General features: G+C 37.2%; 1 protein-coding gene across 5 annotated transcripts in view; it reads right to left on the minus strand.

The window, feature by feature from the left end:
* The window catches only part of CPED1 (cadherin like and PC-esterase domain containing 1), a 144,661-nt gene that overhangs the window by 57,349 nt on the left and 68,821 nt on the right, over positions 1-18,491 (minus strand). For 4 of the 5 annotated variants that reach the window (XM_041421015.1, XM_041421013.1, XM_041421014.1 and 1 more), the window contains exons 13-16: positions 14,834-14,901; positions 14,463-14,507; positions 12,425-12,611; positions 11,488-11,656 (exon numbers count right to left, since the gene is read on the minus strand). In XM_041421015.1, the coding sequence (XP_041276949.1) occupies positions 11,488-11,656; positions 12,425-12,611; positions 14,463-14,507; positions 14,834-14,901 (469 nt within the window). The remainder of the gene's footprint in view (positions 1-11,487; positions 11,657-12,424; positions 12,612-14,462; positions 14,508-14,833; positions 14,902-18,491) is intronic. The other variant, XM_041421016.1, reaches the window with a different exon arrangement.

The raw sequence follows: 18,491 nt of genomic DNA on the forward strand, positions 1-18,491 counted from the left end.
CAGGTTATGATACTCGGCACAACAGTTGTTGCCAATTTTCATGATCTGTTAACACTTAGGAAGCCTTATGCTGAAGGCTCTTCTTTCACATCTATTGTGGTACCATCAAGGGGAAAATTCAACAGGCTATTTCACATTTTCAGATGAATTTGAGAGCAGTGTATCCGGTGAACCGAAAAGAATACACCAATTGAACTGTCAATAATGAATGCCCTGGATTTCAGCTTTGAAACACAGACTGTAGAGGGTCAGGTAAGGAGAATAACAGTTCTCTGTAGGATACAGAGATTTTACAGATACAGAAATAGCAATGGACCTATACTGTGAAACTGATTTTCTCAGCAAAGAAAAGCATATCAAATCTGAGTCTCTTTGTTATATATGGGTGATTGTGTTTTATATAAATGATTGTGTTTTATACCTACCCTGATTCCAAAAGGAACAAGAGCAGTGGTAGACTGGCTTCCTGATTTTAGCAGAAGTTTGTCCTTCGGGTGTTGAACTCATCTTGCATAGTAAATGCTTTTCAATTACTCATTTTACTGCTCTTTATCAAGTTGTTAAAAAACACAAAATCAGGCCAATTAAGCTATGATTATCTATGCAAGAAGCTTTTACCATCTTATCCAGGAGCACCATAGGCAGAAACCAGCAGTCTTTAGAACAGTAAAGCCTTTTTCACACATTTATAGCTCTGTACAGAAGAGAATTTGAGAAGCCAGCTAGGATTCTATTTTGGACCTCAATTAAGAACATTCGACAAGAAGAAGCTACTGAGGACAAAGTAAAATAACCTAGAACACTGACTTCCTTATTTGTCTCTTGAACTTCAAGAAAAGAAGTTGGATTCTGAATTTCGTAAGTTTTTCTAGATGGAAGTACAAAACATCTAGGTTTCTGTGACCTAGGTACAACTACTTCTGACGGATGTTAGAGACATACATTAATTAAGCTAAATACTTCTACAGTTCTCCAGTCCATGAAGTATGCAATTTCTCAAGCTTCTTAACAAGGGTGAGCAAATGTCCCACTTTTATCATGGACAGGCCCAGAACTCAAGGATTGAGCCATCTTGTGATAAAATCTTCAGGTCTCAGTTTTGTTTGAGATATTCACTGAGATATGGAATTATCCCTTTTCCCATTTTTTATGTGATGGCCTGAGTAAGTTATTGACACCTGGAGCCACAGCATCCACAGCTCTTTCAAGGAGAAAAAAATGGTCAAACCTCTATATGAGATCATGAGACCCACAGCAGGATTTTGGTCATGTCCCTCCCATCTTCTTTATTAAAATGGCTCACAGGGAAAACAAACTGCATTTCAAACACACATTACGATGGTATAGCTGGAAGAGGTGACAGCCTTTATGCAGTGCAGCAATAAAACACTTTACTCTCCATTGTTCTATTGTGCCATTTGGCTGAATTGCAGAATTATAATTTTTGCTTTTATTTTACCAAATCATTAAAAGTCTAGACAAATTGCTATTAAGATTTATGATGACATTACTATTACTCATTAGATTTCCCTTCATATCTTCATAACAACCTATACCCTCCACAGTTTTTCAATGCCAAAATGCCACCTATATTTTCCACTAGCATCAAAAGCTGAGATCATAAAAGACCAGCAATTATTTCTGGAGATGCAGTAGGAGGTATACTCTTTTCTACAGGCTATTTTTTTTCATCCTACATGTTAAGAAATAAGTCTAGTTAGGCTAGATACAAATTACATGGAAGCCAAAGGGAGCCTTTTCCCTATTCAAAGGGCTTAAATTAAGGATACTTTTCTTTTCCTTTACTGTTATACATATCACAAAATTTGGCACAGAAGCTGTTACCAAACCCAAATGACAGTCTACTTGGAGAGTCCCAGAACTGGATGAGCTGAGGTGTACAACAGTATAATGAGGAACATGCAACTTCTGTGTGCCTCAAACGTGGCTCCAGACAGTTTTACCATACATCCCTTATGGTACGTCTAGGCAATGGCTGAAAGTCTTGCAGAGTAACAAGCTCATGTACCAGAAACTGTGATATCCCATTAACATGTAGCTGGAATGGCCTGTGTGCCATGTAGCACAGGCACTTGGTTTGCTCCTTGTATTTAGACAAGCTTGTGCACAGTCAGCACAAAGAGCCCCTAGCTCCACTGCCACATCAGCCTTTTAATGAGTGCCACCATTCACCAAAAAATGTAACCTAGGCACCAGAGAGCCCTGGTGTACCACACAAAGCTATTGAAGTTTAACCTTAACAACAACTTTTGCTTCAGTACAAACTGCAGTGATCATTTAAAAATCCCACAGATTTATGCTCAACATATACTTTGCAAATACTTCACCCATATGCCTGTACTGATTTGTCTGTGATTTATAAAGTGGCAGTCTGATCATGGCTGCAATACTTTGTGTGCTGTCATGCAAAATGCAAGTTATTTCTAATTAATGAACTTTCTCTTCATGAATCAGACAGAATTCAATACATTGACAGACTGCAAACACTGACACAGCTATTTACCTAAAACATAAGCTAAATATTTCAGTTCAGAAACTTTGGATGACCCCTTCTTCTTCCCTACCCCCTTCAACTACTGTACTTTTAAATGTCATTGGAATTTCTAGAACTCGTAAAGGAGAACTGCTGAACTCAAACCTTCAAGCTTTCATACTTATGTGGTTCATTCAAAGACTTGCGAGGCTTTATGCTTTACTGAGCAGTTAATTTTTAAGTCCTGATATTGTATAGTTGGAAATGGAAGCATCAAAAGATTATGGGCTTCACTCTACCTTCCTAATTTAGCCTAGTTAATGTAGGCAATGCAAATCCTGACCCAGCATGGTGATTGAGACAGCTGAGCTAGGTTCCCTATGGAATCATGGAACAACAGCAGCTGGTAGAGGGAAACAGAGTCCTCAAGTACATCATCTGTTCCTCTCCAGACATCTCAGGTGCCTTCACAAGGTCATATCATCAGTACAACACAGGACATGACACAAGAACCTGCCTCTGCCTGTCCAGTGTCTGGCTCCAGCAGTGCCTTTCTGTAGGTAGGAACAGCCAGAAGGAAGCAACCCAACTAGTCAGGCTGGGAAAGGACCCCCAAAAACACTCCTTCTCTTGGCCTCAGGTTGAAGAGATTTGAGCATGTGGCTCCCTCTTCTCCCTAAAGGGCCATCAGTCCACCAAGCCATAGCTCTCTGCCTGAATTGCACCACAACGCAGCAATGCATGGAGAAATTACTGTGTAGGGCAGAGAGAGGAAGGAAGAATAAGTACAAAAAATGTCTGTGGTATGAGGAATCTTTTGCAAAAGTTAGTGCTACCAGTTTTCTAGCAAAATGTAATTGATTCCAGTAGTGTCACTGGACCTGTATTATATTAAAAACATCAAAAATAAGAGCAAAGAAGGATCATAACTGAAAACCTAGATATGTGGGATGATTGCCTGATAACTGAGCACAAACAAAAAACCACATAGCTGACAAAAATTATATAAAAATAGGTTTTCTGATAAACTTTTCCAGAGAACAGCATTCTCTCAGGAGCAAAATTGCCTACCCAGCATTACTGTCATCTGTCTCCTTTCACAGCCACCCACAATGATTTGCTGCTATTATTTAAAAAGACATTTTAATCCTTAGGTTAAAGGCAAGGAATCAGAAAAACCTGGATCTCTTCCAGTCTGTACTAGCAGTCTGTCATGGGCTCAGAGACAGCAGTGTATCTACAAAATCTGCACCCACAGCACTGTATCTGCCTCAGCATCTCCCCATCCTGTAGCACCATAGGGAGCAGACATTGTAAGGCTGAAATGTCCAGCCATACACTCCACTAGCACCAGTGGGATTTTGTTCACAAGTTGCAATCATACAGGTCACAATTTAACTCCCTGTTATTTTTAGTTAAGCATTTATGAGTTTCTCCTTGGCTAGTTTATGGGCAGATCTTCATCTTCTCTATCTTTAAGGTGTCATGCACACTCATGGGATTTCATCGGTAATTGTATGAAAGGGAAGAATGGCATGAGCACACAAAATAATGGAATTGTCAGGTTGTTGAGTTTTATCTTTTATCACATAATTTTCTACTAATGACATTTTTCTGTGGCAGCATAATAGCAAAATAACAATTCAAGTCAGAAGTCACCTGAGTATCTAGGAGGGTGGGATGTTCCTAGTAAGACTGTGCTAAATTACAAACACATAAAAGAAGAAAAGAATGCTAGGAGATACTAAATTTTCCACTGCTGAGGAAGGAGGTGCAAACAACTCTAGTTGTGTCAATAAATTCAGTAGTGCTGAAGAGTGATATCTCTCCTGACTTAAGAAGTTCTTATCCACAAGAGTGCCAGCCAAGGAAAAGGAACATTGGAAAAACTAAGGCTGAAAGCTGCCTATAAAATTCTCAGTCTTTAAGGCCTAATTATTATAGCAACTTAAAACTTCTTCTGGCTAATGATGATAAACCAAATTAGTTCTTTGGTGTCATCCCAGTCACCATTGGCTTATAATTGTTGAACCACTGAGTATTCATTTGAATTGTCTCAAAGCAATTTATCCATCAGTAATCTATGTAACACACCATTTCCCAAGCACAGTGCCTTGTCATAAAGACAAATGTAGCTGCTGCTACATGGAAACATCCACTCTCTTCAGTCTCTGCCTGAAACTTCTGGAAACATTTCCTGGAGGGTATCTGGTATTAATCTTGAATCACATGTTAAACAGGAAACTTGGCTACATAGAGAAGACTAAGTGCAACAAGTATAAAATCAGGAGTGTAAGGAAAATACTGTAAACTGGAAGACTATAAACTTTTCTCCAGGCAGCTGGTGCCAACATGAACCTGAGCCTTAAAGTTTGGGCTCTGTTATGTGGCATCCCCAAAGTATTGGAGAGGAGGATGACGATCCTAGTCAGGCACAGTCTATTGGAGATACAGAATAAAACTATAAATTTTTATTCCATGCTCAGAGCAAGAGATGCCTAAATAGAAGCACATACAGACTCGTTCTTTTGGTATTCCTTTCCATTTTATTCCCAAGTGGTGCCAATTGCTCTGTGTGGCCTCTTCAGAGTGCAGCAGATGTCCCACAGAGAGCACTGATTATGTGAACTTGTGACTACCAGATGATAGTGCAGGCTGTCTATGAAGCTAACTCTGTAGGTGAAAGATGGGCTTGACTCCTAGAACATTATATTAATTCCTTCAGATGATGGATCTATGCTCTGCTGTGGTTTTGGGACATTTCCTTAAAGCAGCAGATGCTGGTTGCTGATTAAGATGTCAGCCTAACAGCAACATCCTGATTCTGAAATCCAAAAGGAGTTTAGCACAGAACTGCATAAATGTAAAGAATATCCATCACAATTGTTAATTGTTCCTCTGACTCATCTGCAGAGTGATGCTTTAAATCATCACAAAAGTCTTTGGTATAATTAAGAAAATGTGGTAAGCCTTCTTCCCCAGTGGTATAGATGTCGACAAAGACAGAACATGCTGACTCTACAAAGTTTGCTCGGAGATACATACACAAATTAACCCTCTACATGAAAATTAGCTAAATGTATTTATTATTTACATCTCTCCCTTCTACATCATCTTAAATATACTTTTTAAAAGCACCAAGTTGTTATTCAATTTAGGTCTTTGTTCAGTTTATACTTACAGTGAATGGTGATTAAACATCTCTTGATCTTTAAATACTTTAAAACACCTTCAAGTAGTTTTCTAGATTATTCTAAGATGTTATTTCACCTAGATATTTAGGAAAATCACTAAAAAATTCAGCAGTTTTATGCAAGTGAATTCACTCATAAGCATTGCCTGGCATATATTATGGAAAAGAATTCAGCTGTATATTTCTGTCAGGACAGATACTCTATCAGTATAACTTGGAATTGCTCCCCTGAAATTAATTGAACCATGCTGACATCCAGCAGTTGGAGATGTAAGACCTCAGCCTTCTTTGTATGGCAGTCTCTCTCTATTAGCTCTCTATTTTGTGGCTTTCACCTGAACTGCTGACAATTTAACACATGTTCAGTTTGCTACGTATTTGCACCTCAAGGCTATGTGAACCTCACTTTGTTTTTCCTGGGAAGTGGGTTGCAGCCACACAGAAACAAAATAATTTATATGTTAATAGTAATGCAAAAGTATTTTTAGTGCTTTGTGTGTTTTCATCCATAAATCACTTCTACAATTTTTGAACATGAAGCTCCTGCTCATTTAAAACCAGCAAGAGCTTTAAACCCAATCTCAATGTGAATTTCTTTCATGAAGAAAAAAACCTGCCTTAAACGGCACACACTAACCCTCCTTCTGTGCTCAGCAGCTAATTTCTGCCCCTGCACTTACCCCCTCCCTTGTGTTCACACAGAGGAAATTACAACCTTATCCTAGAAACTAGTTAATCTTAAAAAAAGTTTTCCCATCTGATTTATGAGTAGCTGCAGGCAGGGAAAGGGATGCTTAAGTTGGCATTACTCCTGGAAAACGTTACTGTCATACTGTGCTCTCACCAGTGTTTCTGAGGAAAATTTAGACTTGGCTATTTCAGATCTAATGAGTGAGCTTTTGGTTGTCCCAGAAACTCCCTCCTTGAAAAGAATTAGCATTTTGGGCTACACAATGGATAAAATATCTAACAGTTACATCAATACAAATACTGAATGCTTAAAATTTTAAATCAAATAGTCCTCTCTGAATCAAAACATCCTCTTTTGAATAACAACAACAACCACAAAAAAAAAAAAAAAAAAAAAAAAGAACTAAATGTATTTTTTTGATGTCTGGGCATTGTTATGTTGTTTTCTAAAAAATTCAAAACCACTAAAAAAAATTTTCACCAGCTCTATACCTGAGAAGGCAGACAAATGCAAAACATGATTTCTCCTATAATGGATATTCCTTTTTTTATCTAAAAGGGAAGTAAGCTAAATTTACCAATAACATACAGTCTGATTGCTGATATGATTAGACTGTCGTTTTACATATGCACTTTCCATGCATTTTCAAGCAAAACACTCAAACTCAGGACTGCTAAGAGGGTCAACTGCTGCTACAATAACCACAGCAAAACCCAAGAGTCTGTTCACAGCGTTTACAATGTCCTTAGGACAGAAGAGATGGGTCGTTTCTAATGGTGATCATACTGAATCTAATGAAGCTAATGGGAAATTCAGAGAGAGTAGTGTGCATCCAGCCTGTCCTACTACAGGAGAAGCTCTTGGTTTTTCTCCTAAGCTGTTTGGTTGGGGGTGGTTTTTTTTGTGTTTTGGTGGTTTTGGTTGTTTTTTTTTCACATTATTCAATAGTTGCAAGGTTTTTTGAAATCTTTGCATGGAAGTACCAAGCAAAGAGTTAATACGTGTTTCTGTAATTGACAGTTTTTACTTCTACTGTCTGGTATGAAAAGTTTTGCAATGGCAACAGCATACAGTTTAAAACAAAGTAAAATCATTCTATTTTCTTTTGGAAATGTATAACTTGAGCTGAAAAAAAATAAGGTATTCCCATTTAGGTATTCTCTCTCCTGAACACAAAAATGAAATTACTTCCTTTTTTTTTTTTTTTTTTCAAGACTTCTTCCTTTCTAAAGATTTTTTTCATCTCTACTCCAAAAAGTCTGTGCAAAAGTTAAATATACTTAATATGCTAGTCTTAGTTCTTAATTGCTTTTTGATTAATGTGAGTTTAGTAGACAGAGAGACAAATAAATATGTTGTTGCTAGCATCTTGTTTCCAGCTGCATTGCAGCTGTTTAGTATTATACATCAGCAATGCTATGCCATTATCTCATCATAAGCTCTGCTAGGTTTCTTAAGCTATCAGGAAAAGAATATGATAAAAGGATTTACAAAAATACAAGAGATAATAATACATAAGAATAAGATGTTCTATAAAAATCAGGGAAGTTTTTGAAGCTGTTCTGCAAGTTAGTTCTTTCAGATCTGCAAAAGCTGTAGGACAGCCAGAATATCAGCCCACTGCATTGCACTGATTTTGTAATCAAATGTACAAATGCACAAAAGAAAATGAAAGAGAATGAAACACACTATGCTATAAAATATAGCATTAGCTATACATTGCTTTCCATATAAATGCAAACACAAATAAATATATGTATTATTAAAATACAACAACAAACCAAACCCAATCTCACCCACAACCAACCAACTGTCCAAACAAAGAAACAAAGCAAGCCATGTGGCAACAGGACACTGTAGGTACAAATAGATACAGAAGTTCACAGGGTGAAAATAGGTTCCCTAAGCACATCAGTTGTTAATCCCCATGCTTGCAACTAGGCAAAAATTAACAATCAGAGGCAGCATCCACACATTTCAAACGAGACATAGATAGATCTGTTTGCATTTTAAAGATAATGGGCAGTGCAAGAATGAATAAAATATTTTGTCCTTTTTGACAGTATGTACATAGTCTGGGATCTTTCACTTGAGAGTGATGCTGATAACTCTGTCTTAAGAGCTCACTGGTTTTTCTGCTGACTGCCTTGGATTTTGACTATCTTCCATACCACAGCTTCAGAGGTGATAATGAAATGGCACCACTTCTTTCAAGGTGACTTAATTTGAATATTGTCAGCAAGTGCATAAAATTAAGTTCAAGCAAAAATCAGTAACTTCTCTATTTGCAGTCCAAACAATACTGTCAAAATGCAGAACACAGAATGGAAGGCAAACAAATCTGCTGAAGGTGCTATTGTGAGATCACAGTTTATCCGCCACTAATTTGGTTTTAATGGGGATATTACAGCTGCTATCAAAAAGTACAGGAGACAATGTTTTTTCCCTTTTTTAGGGGTTGCAAGGCATGGAACCACACACTTCTCAACTCAATACCTTGAAATTAACCTAGGATTATTCAACAGCATGAGAATTGTTAGATTTTTGGAAACCACATCCCACACTCTGTCTTTTTATTGTAAGCTTCCTTATAGTATCATCTTGCAGTGAAACCTGAATATCCTAAAGAGATTAAACATAAAAGAAAGTGAGGAAAAAAAGCTGCTGGATCAGAATTTTAACTGAAGCCTTCTATGAGAAAGACCACACCACTATCAGTGGCCTTTCTCTCCTCACGTGTGATTCCACTTGTGCCTAGTTAAGTGTCCAAGTGTCCAAAGACTCCATCAGCTCGTGTTGTATTTATCCTTTTTCTCCTAAAACAAGGTTTCATTATTAAGAGAACCACTTTCATTTTCATATTCATGCCACTGATGGGGGTGTATCAACGCGCTCTGTAAGACTGCATAATTTTCTCTGGTAGGAAGAGCAAAATGTAATGATGCTGTTTAAGACCTGAGTTTTGTGTTGATAAAAAAATCATTCTAAGCAATAGGCAATACATTCTGTTCTAGCAAATAGGAAAAAATGCAGACTTTTAAATGTCTTAGAATGCCATTTCTATCTCCAGCTCCAGCCTTTGTTTGTTTTTTAAAGGCACTCTCTGATAAGTTTGCCTCTAACATATCTGAAAGTTCTTTTAGAATCTCAGACTGTATCTTCACAGTGCTTATTAGATACCACAAGAATGCTTTTCATCCCATTTTTACTCTAAACTCCTGAAGTCATCCCTAGCTCTGAACGACTGTATTAGTTAGAGGGTAGTTATTCACAGAGGAGCAGAAAACCGAGCTCAATCAAAAGAAATTTCTAAAACACTTTTCATTTTTATCAGTCTAGATCTCTTTGCCTTCACAGTGCTTCAAAGATTCACACAGTCTCAGAAATGGTGTGATAAAACATTAACAAGAGTGTAAACTCTGGTGTCAGAAGATACTTTTTAGGTTGAATTCCTGTTCCTACACTCAGATACTTGTCCCAAATAAGGAAACAAAAAGAGCTCTCCTCACATCTTTCCAGCCAGTGTGTTCTCCTAGTAATATAACTCTAGTTCAACTTACTGCTGTTCTCCTTTTCGTACTAAGTCATACTTAAGACATCAAGTACGTTGCTGTACAACTGAACTGAAATCTCAGCTATTATATGTGTTCATACTTATTTTGCTGTAGCAACTATTAGATGCAGGGTTGAGTCAGTGCAAATAGTAAGAAGATGGTCCTTGACCTTTTGAGCTTGTAAGAGAAGTCTAAGAGAAGAAACAGAGAATAGGTGGAGGGTCAGACAACACCACAATCAGGTATTCAGGTCAGCAGTCGGTACACTGTGATTACTACCTACATTTTCTCTGGCAGTCCTGATTTGCAGATTGAGATAATTATTGTCAACATATAATTTGCTATCAACATTTATAATCTCTTTGATTCCTGTTTTAAGCCCTAGTGCTTATTTATCCATAAGAAAAACAAAATCTCCACCATATAAATGCTTCATATAAATGCTCTGCCTTCTACCAACCTCTTCTGCAGTATATGGAAAGAAACCAGGGAAGGGAAGCAAGTTTTGCTAAAGGATATACTAAGATCTTCTTGTAGAAAATAAATAAAGATAGGATTAGATATCTGACATGAACAAGCATGACAGTTTCAACACAATACTTCTGAAAATTCTGCTTCCTGGTTGCAGAATTGATTGTGACAAAATATTTTACTCCTGGATGCTCTGGAACGAACCCACCAATCCTTTTAATCTGCCTAAAATTCCAAAGAAAAATGCACTGCCAGTGATTACCATTTATAATGTCACTTCCTGCTTTGAACTGCCTGGTTTATATTTGCCCATCATACCAAGCAGCAGCCAAGAGTCCTCAAACTCTGGAATACAAACAGCTCTGATCCAGCATGTGTCCCAGGTTTTCTCTCTTGTGCATAATATTTTTATCACTATAGTTTCACTAACTGAAATCTTCACTGTTGCTTTCATTAGCTTTCTTCTATTTTTGTGTCTAATTTAGTCTGAAATCCCCTTTCCCAGCCTTTATTAAGCTATATTGGATAGACTGCTCCTTTTTTCATTCAACAGACCCATTCCTTCCTAAGGACTGCTGTTTGTTAGGAGTAAATTATGTGCATCCCAAATCTGTATTTGGCTAAATGTGATGTCAGCAACAGTCATCCCTTCCTCTGGAATTATGAGTGAGGCTTTTTTTAATTGTGTTTATTGATGTAGAATAAACAGTTTTCATTCATAAATTATGTAGCAGCATTTGTCTTGAACACTGATATATGGACAGTCATCATAAATATCTTTCCTGGTAAAAGGATTTCCATGGTTCCAATGTCAAAGAAAGACAGTTATAAAAAGTCATAAGAAAGTTTTGGCTGACCAAGGTAAGGATTACTTAACCTGGAGCTCTCAAATACATGGTAACAGGTACTTATATTGGGCTTGCCTTTTATATCCAAAATGTTGCATAAATGCTGAATTTCATACAATCTCAAAAAAACTAGCTCTGCATAAGCTTTGGCTCATGTACCCTAATTTATACCATGGGATGAACAGAAACCAGCTATTCCCATTAATGTGTACAACAAAAGAATGCAGAGACAATACCTGCACAAACCCACACATCATGTAGTCATCAAACAAAGGGAGGCTGGGGCGGTCTTCTCGATAAATTGTGATTCTGTAGCTGCTCACAATCTCAGGGCTGGGTTGCGAATCATCCGTTAAGAGAATGATGACTTTGTTCAATCCAAGGCCAAGGGGGTAGTTAGCAATGCTGTATGACAAAATAGGAACAAAGTGCAATAATCACTAAAGAAACAAAGATTTACACTCTTTTATCTATGGCTGCTAAACTTTACTTGCTCCTAGAGACTGCTACTTCTAACATTTTCTTTCTCTTACAAAATATATAAGCTTTTAAATAAAAAGAGTGGAAAATAGGATTTGTAAGTATTTGAAGATCTTTCAAGAAGAAAAAATATTGAGTAAAATTTAGTGAAAACAGTGGCAGTGGCAAATATTCTGACAGGAAATCTGTGAAAGAAATCATTAGGGACAATAGTTCCTGACAGGCCCAAATTTGTGATGAAGTCAGCAGGGAGAAAATACAATCAGAAGTGTAGCTAGCTGCTGAAATTGTCCACTAACCAAACGTGATGGATTCCCGGACAAACTGCTCAGAGAGACAAACCAGAGCAAAGCCGAGCTGTGCTCTTCTTCCTTTAGCAGGGAAATAAATGCTGAAAGGCACAGAACCTGCACATGCAGGGCTTTTACTTTTCAGCATAAAGAACACCTTGCTATTCTTTTTCATTATAAAAGAAAGAAATCTTTCAGGTTTTTCATGTTGACTTCATGTAAACTTCAGTTAACATTAAAACAGGAAAATATTGGGGGGAAGAATTTAATGACATTTAAATGATTTAATGATTTGATTTAAATTATTTAATTTCCCTGTCCTGGAAACAAACAAAAAAAAATCTGGAATATTATAACATATTTTCAAAATTAAGTCTTTACACTCATATTTTGTTGCTCATACCTTGGCCCTTTTTTGTTGTCAAGGTGTACGTGGCATTGACAGTTAGAGGGTTCTGCTCCTATCTTCACTGTCACCATGTCAAATGGCACTTCTGCATAGTATTCTCTGATCTTTGGATTAAACTGAGGATTCAAGTCCAGCTGTGGACTGGTGAAGATCTGTCTGATATGAGATTGGGTATCTTTATCTGTTCCAAGAAGATATCAAACAAAAAAAAAGTGAACTGTATGATCATTTTGGAACAACATGCAACTTCTGGCAGATTGATACCATGTACAGTGGCAAGATATTTAATGTCTAGTGATTTGAGACTCATAATCCTGCTGCAAAGTTTTAATGGAGTTTGTAATGGCACTTGAGAGAAATCTGTAGGCCTTGGAGGGATTTTAGACATTTGGTGTCCAATCACTTAAGTCCTAGTCACAAAACTCAAAGCCTGGGTAAGCCTTTGAAAATGGAAGGATTAAGTCTGGGAGATCTGTCTCTCGTTAGTTAACTGAAACCTAAAGAAGAGGTAGGCCAAAATTCATAACCTGCTTAGGTACCAGGCTGTGTACAGGGTTTATGTACAAATGTAATTTCCAATAAAAATCAAAATAAGTTAGACACACTCTTACTGTTCATAAGAACAAGTCACATGGAGATATCAAGACCCATGGGGTCATTTGCAGTACAGCTGGAAAAATGTTTTATTAAAATTCCTATATCAACAATTTCCAGCTCCTTTCCTGTGTATGAAATCTCCACAGTCAAATCCTATTTGCTCAAGTGTGTCCTTTATTTCATAGTGTTTGCCAAATTACTCATGAGAATATTTGCTGGCAACCTACTTATGACAAATATTTTAATCCAGCCTATTGGATTCAGATTTACAGTATAACACATTCAAACCTGCTTTACACATATATTCATTAGTACATGTTTTAAACTGGATACTTCAGAAAATACTGCAGATAGGAACCTCCTTTACTATAATATCTGAAAAATTTTGTGGCTTAAAAGACTCAAAAATGATGCAAATATTTTTATTTCTACTTTGAAATATCTGCCTTGAGAAACAAAACAGGGCAATTTGAGAACTCTGATGCATGGATTAAAATTTAAGGGAAGATATTCCAGTGGAAGAACAGAATTTGGGCTAGCTCTGTAGGGGAATAGAGAGTTACACGTTGACACAGAGAAGGTATTTAAACCCTCCCCCCCACAGATGAGTATAAACATTTCTCTATATTTTGTATGCCTTACTTAGAAATGTTGTCTCACTACTAGCTTAAAAATTTGGAGAAATTTCAAAGTAAAATTAATTGAGGTATTTTTAAAATAAAGGATCATGCAGTTAGAATGGTGATGCCACTTAGCTAGCCCAGGAGTAATTTTGGCTTCTGTCTGGCAAAACAATAGCTCCTGGAGGCAGCATGAGATCAGCAACTGAGGGGACTTGAGGACCAATGTGTAGCAAAAGCTTTCCACTATAGAGCAATGGCTTCACATTTAAAAATGTGCCCCTCAGATAATTTGGGAATGAGGAAGGCAGCAGAAAACATTGCTACCACCAAAAAAATATATATATTTTACGTCTTTACAGATCTTTAAAAATTCTGACAAGCAGATATTTTAGAGAAACTCCTCATCTCTTAAGCAGCTCCTTAATACTCTATTATGGAGCTGAAGAAAAAGCTTTAAACAAATCTGATTAAACTCCAGACAAGTTTAAAGGTTTTTCCACAAGAGCAAATGTATGCTGAGGTTATTGGAAAGACGGGGAGCAAAATTCTATTGAAGTGTGACAAGAGATCAATGAGTTCTGGAATACTTACATTAATATGCACATACAGCAAACTTTAATTTTAGTTTTGAGGCTTATTTAACAAAATAGGCCATTTATTGAGCTTGTATAAAGATTCTTGAGACTTAAAAATCCTTTTTTTCTCAGTAAAAGCCTACAAATACTCTATTCACTTAGAGAAAATGTAGAGAAACTCATGACATTTTTTCAAGAATTTTTTCCCCTCTGTGCTCTAGAAAGACCTTTACTTACCATAACTACATTGTCTTTCTCCAGTCTTACTGGAATAATGAAATGCTGAAATATAAACAGAAACAGCTAATAATTTTCTGTTTTCACTTTGATCACAGTCCTATTGGAGAAGTAACCATTTTTTACTTTTAAGAGACACATGGTACTTTTATTCTTTACAGTGCAAAATCTTTACTTTGGGCTTGCAAATGCTGCTCATGGGTCCCACATAGCAACTTACATAAGATAAGGAAGAAATTGGTCTTTTATATGTAATAAGCCAAGACTTTCCAGCTGGAATGCAAGGCAATGTGATCTAAATCCACATGTTATCAGAAATAATACAGATAGGAAAAACATACTGTATAAATTATCTCACTCTGGACCCTTACCTTCATGATTCTTCCTGAAGTCAGAAGGAACATTCTGCTTAGGACTCATATTTTCTTGAGAAAGTTGCCTGTCAATTCAATAACAAACATATTTCGACATGAATGGAAGGAACAGAAACAATGAAATATTTTGCAAAAATTTCCATATGGTACCCCAGGGCACACAGCATTTTAGTATTTTCCATAGAAAAATTAACCTTCTGGATTCATATTCCCAGCATTAGAGATATTACCTGAGTGAATGTAACAGAAAACACACATTCCAGAATACATGGCAGCACATCACAATAGAAAAAAAGAAATAAATTCCAAAATATAGTTGCATTGCTGGAAAAAGGAAGAGTGGATGTAGCCAAGGAGAAAATAAACCAAACCATATCTTTTAACTGCTTCTATGATAGGTTATTTTGCATATACTTCAGATTAAATTTAGACTTTGTTCAAAAATAATTAAATAAAAATGAAGGCATGTCTCCAGGGGATTATCTGTGCTGATGTTAGTATGAATTCCTAAAATGGAACCTCTATGTGTTTTGCTTTTTTGCAAATTCAAAACAAATCCTCTGTGTGTGTGTGTCTGTGTTTGTGTGTGTGTATGCATGTGTGTGTGTGTGTGTGTGTGTGTGTGTGTGTATGTAAAATCTCTGTGAAAAAAAATGACAAGTAAATTGCAATAATCAACGTGTCAATGGTGCCCATATTGTGAACTCTGCAGATTTTTTGATTTTTTCTTTCAAGTAGAATTTTGGTAGCATGGCAGAAAAACGGGAGTAGGCTTCTCTTCAACCCTCTGGCTGATAAGACTTTTTTGGAGGTCCATTAGCATTTCTTGAAGCTTTCACTGGTTTTCCTCTGAGTATTTCCTTTAGAAGTTCTCATAATGCAGCTTGATCCTGGATACTGCAATTCAGATTTTGAAGAACACAAAGCCACTATCTGTGCCAAGAAAGGGAGGTGGCAATACTGTTCTGTGCAATCATCCATCACTGATGTTTCAACAGGAGCTTCTGAAAGCAGTATTGAGGTCAATCATGGAAAAAGGTAAACTGTCCAGTGCTAAAAAAATGCCCAGTGATAAAAGAGATTTCTGCATTAACTCAATGAGATAAGGTAAGAAGCAGCTGGCAGACTTGTGTGAGCAGGAAAATGTAGTTCTGAGCTTGCAGTGTCTAGACAACCACCCTAAATCCATGCAAATTCATTACCTACTGCAAAGGAGACACTTAACAAAATTTGGAGGGCTTGCTTTCCAAGTTGTAAGGAATTTTGTACCCCTTTTTCTGCTTGTGAAGGAAGTAAAAGCTAACATCTGTCAAATACTGTTGCATATAGGAAAAGCCTTATAAAATAAGGGCCTTGTTATCCTTGTAAATTCATGGCTCAGGCCTGCTACTTCAGCTAAGTAGAAGAGGACTATCCCAGAGTGACTCAGCTGAATTAGAAGTAGAAAAACAAGTTATATAACCCTTACATGTTCACATCGTAGTGTATGGTGGTTGGTTGAATTATATTTGTTATGATTTAAAACTATGTAACTGATAAAGGCCTGGCTGCTTAAAAAGGCCTGGCTTTTGCAATAAAGCAGCTCTCCTTTGCACCTGCCTGGGGAGTCTGCGTTTCTTTGCTTTGTACATCTGGCACCTGAACAAAATAAATTTTTTCTCTCTGCTGTTCCTTTTTTGCTTGCCTAGTCCCAAACCCTGTTTTACAGTGAAAGCAACATGTCTTAATTCTATAGAATGACACACTTTGATTTAGTCAGAGAACATCTCAGGAGTGTGGCAGGAGAGCCACCATAACTGCAAGGTCCCTGCTTACAAAGGAACAGCATGACCTGCATTACTCTCAAATCTGTAGAGACTGCAATTAACTTCAGACCGCATTAAGAGACATGTAATAACTATATCTGATTATAGAGGGGTACCAAAATGTAATATTTGGAAATCATATTAGAGAAAGATACTCAGATTACAACATGGCCAGCAGGACTAGGGTAGTGATTGTCCCCCTGAACTTAGGACTGGTGAGGTTACACCTTGAATCTTATGTTCAGTTTTGGCTTCTCACTACATGAGACATTGAAGAGCTGGAGCATGTCCAGAGAAGGGTAATGAAGCTGGAGGAGGGGCTGCAGCACAAGGCTTATGAGGAGTGGCTCAGTGAGGTGAGGGTGTTTAGTCTGGAGAAAAAGAGGCTCAGGGGAGATCTTATCACTCTCTATAACTCTGAAACAAAGTTGTACCAGGTGGAGTTGTTCTCCCACATAATAAGCGATAGGATGAGAGAACCTTTCCAATATAAATTGCTCTGTGGTTCAATGATTTATCTCCACTGCAGCATGAGCTTTTTAATCATCTGCACCATGAAGCTTTCCTTTGTCCAAGATCCTTGCAATCAGCAGACTGAGATATGATGCAGTTATGAAGCTCCTCCTAATACAGAGAGCTTTGCAGACTCCTTTCCTTCACATGCTGTTACTCAAGAAAGAACCCTCATCTGTTTGAGTGGCCCCCTATTTACTTAGGATCTGGGAGGTGTCAAGTACAGAGGTGCTCTTTGCCTACACACTTTGCAGTTAGCTCTAATGAAACTAATGTATGTCAGTACCCTTGGTGAGTGCATGTTTGTCAAATGTACCTTGCAGAATATTCCCAATGTGTACATCCCAAACTATTAACTGTGAACCTGCTCTTTAGGCATCTCTCTGATTCAGCAAACAAAGGATTGACAGTAGCAACAGTAATACAGCTCTGACTGTCTGTGCAATCAGACAATCATCAATGAAGGACATGTATAAATAGAATATTTCACAAGATTTAAATATAAAAAGAAAAAAAACCTAGCCACTTTAGTTGTCTCTGATGGATATGTTAGTTGAGAAAGGTGCAACTTTTAACGGGTCATAAACTCGAGATTGAGACCATATTTCAATATTCAGTAGAGTTATGAATTTTCTTTCTTTAGATGATGTTATGTAGTTCTGTCTTCAAAATAAGTTCTCTATTTTGTAGAGTGTTTGTTTGGCTTCAGTCACAGTTTCCATGAGGGCATTTGGGTCCTTAAATGAAATACCTTGTGCTGATCTTCAGAAGTGAAATAAAAAATTTCAGATGCAAGAGTGGGATTAATTTCCTGGCACTTAATCCAACTGTCTCTCTTAATCCTTCCTTCTGTCTCTCACTCCTCCCATTCTAGGTCAGTGATCTTAGCCTTGCCTTCATTTGTCATTGCCTTTTTCTGTCCCATAGTCCAAAACATGTTAATTTCTCAGACTTCCCAGGTAATTGACATGACCAAGTTAAATTCCAAAAAAGTATTTTCAGCCCGAATTCAGTCTGAGGGCTGATGCTTCCAGTTTGAACTAAAAAAGGGCTTGCATATAAGAAGCTAGAACCACTTTTCTAAATATATCAGTTGATTTCAAAAAACATTTGCAGCTCTTTCACCTACTTAGGTTTTTATCTTTTGCAGATACAGAAAGGTTAGCTTTACTCACTAATCTGATTCTTCCATGCCATCTGACATAGCCAAATATACTTTCCATGACACCTCATTGCCCCTATTCCAAAAGGCAGCAGTTATGTATGTCCTAGTCATATCACGAGCATAAACTGCATAGAATTGAAAAAAAGTCCATAAAAAATGTCAAATATGTATG

This window comes from Onychostruthus taczanowskii, unplaced genomic scaffold, assembly GCF_017590055.1.
Source record: "Onychostruthus taczanowskii isolate IOZ18803 unplaced genomic scaffold, ASM1759005v1 scaffold68, whole genome shotgun sequence".
Lineage (NCBI taxonomy): Eukaryota > Metazoa > Chordata > Aves > Passeriformes > Passeridae > Onychostruthus > Onychostruthus taczanowskii.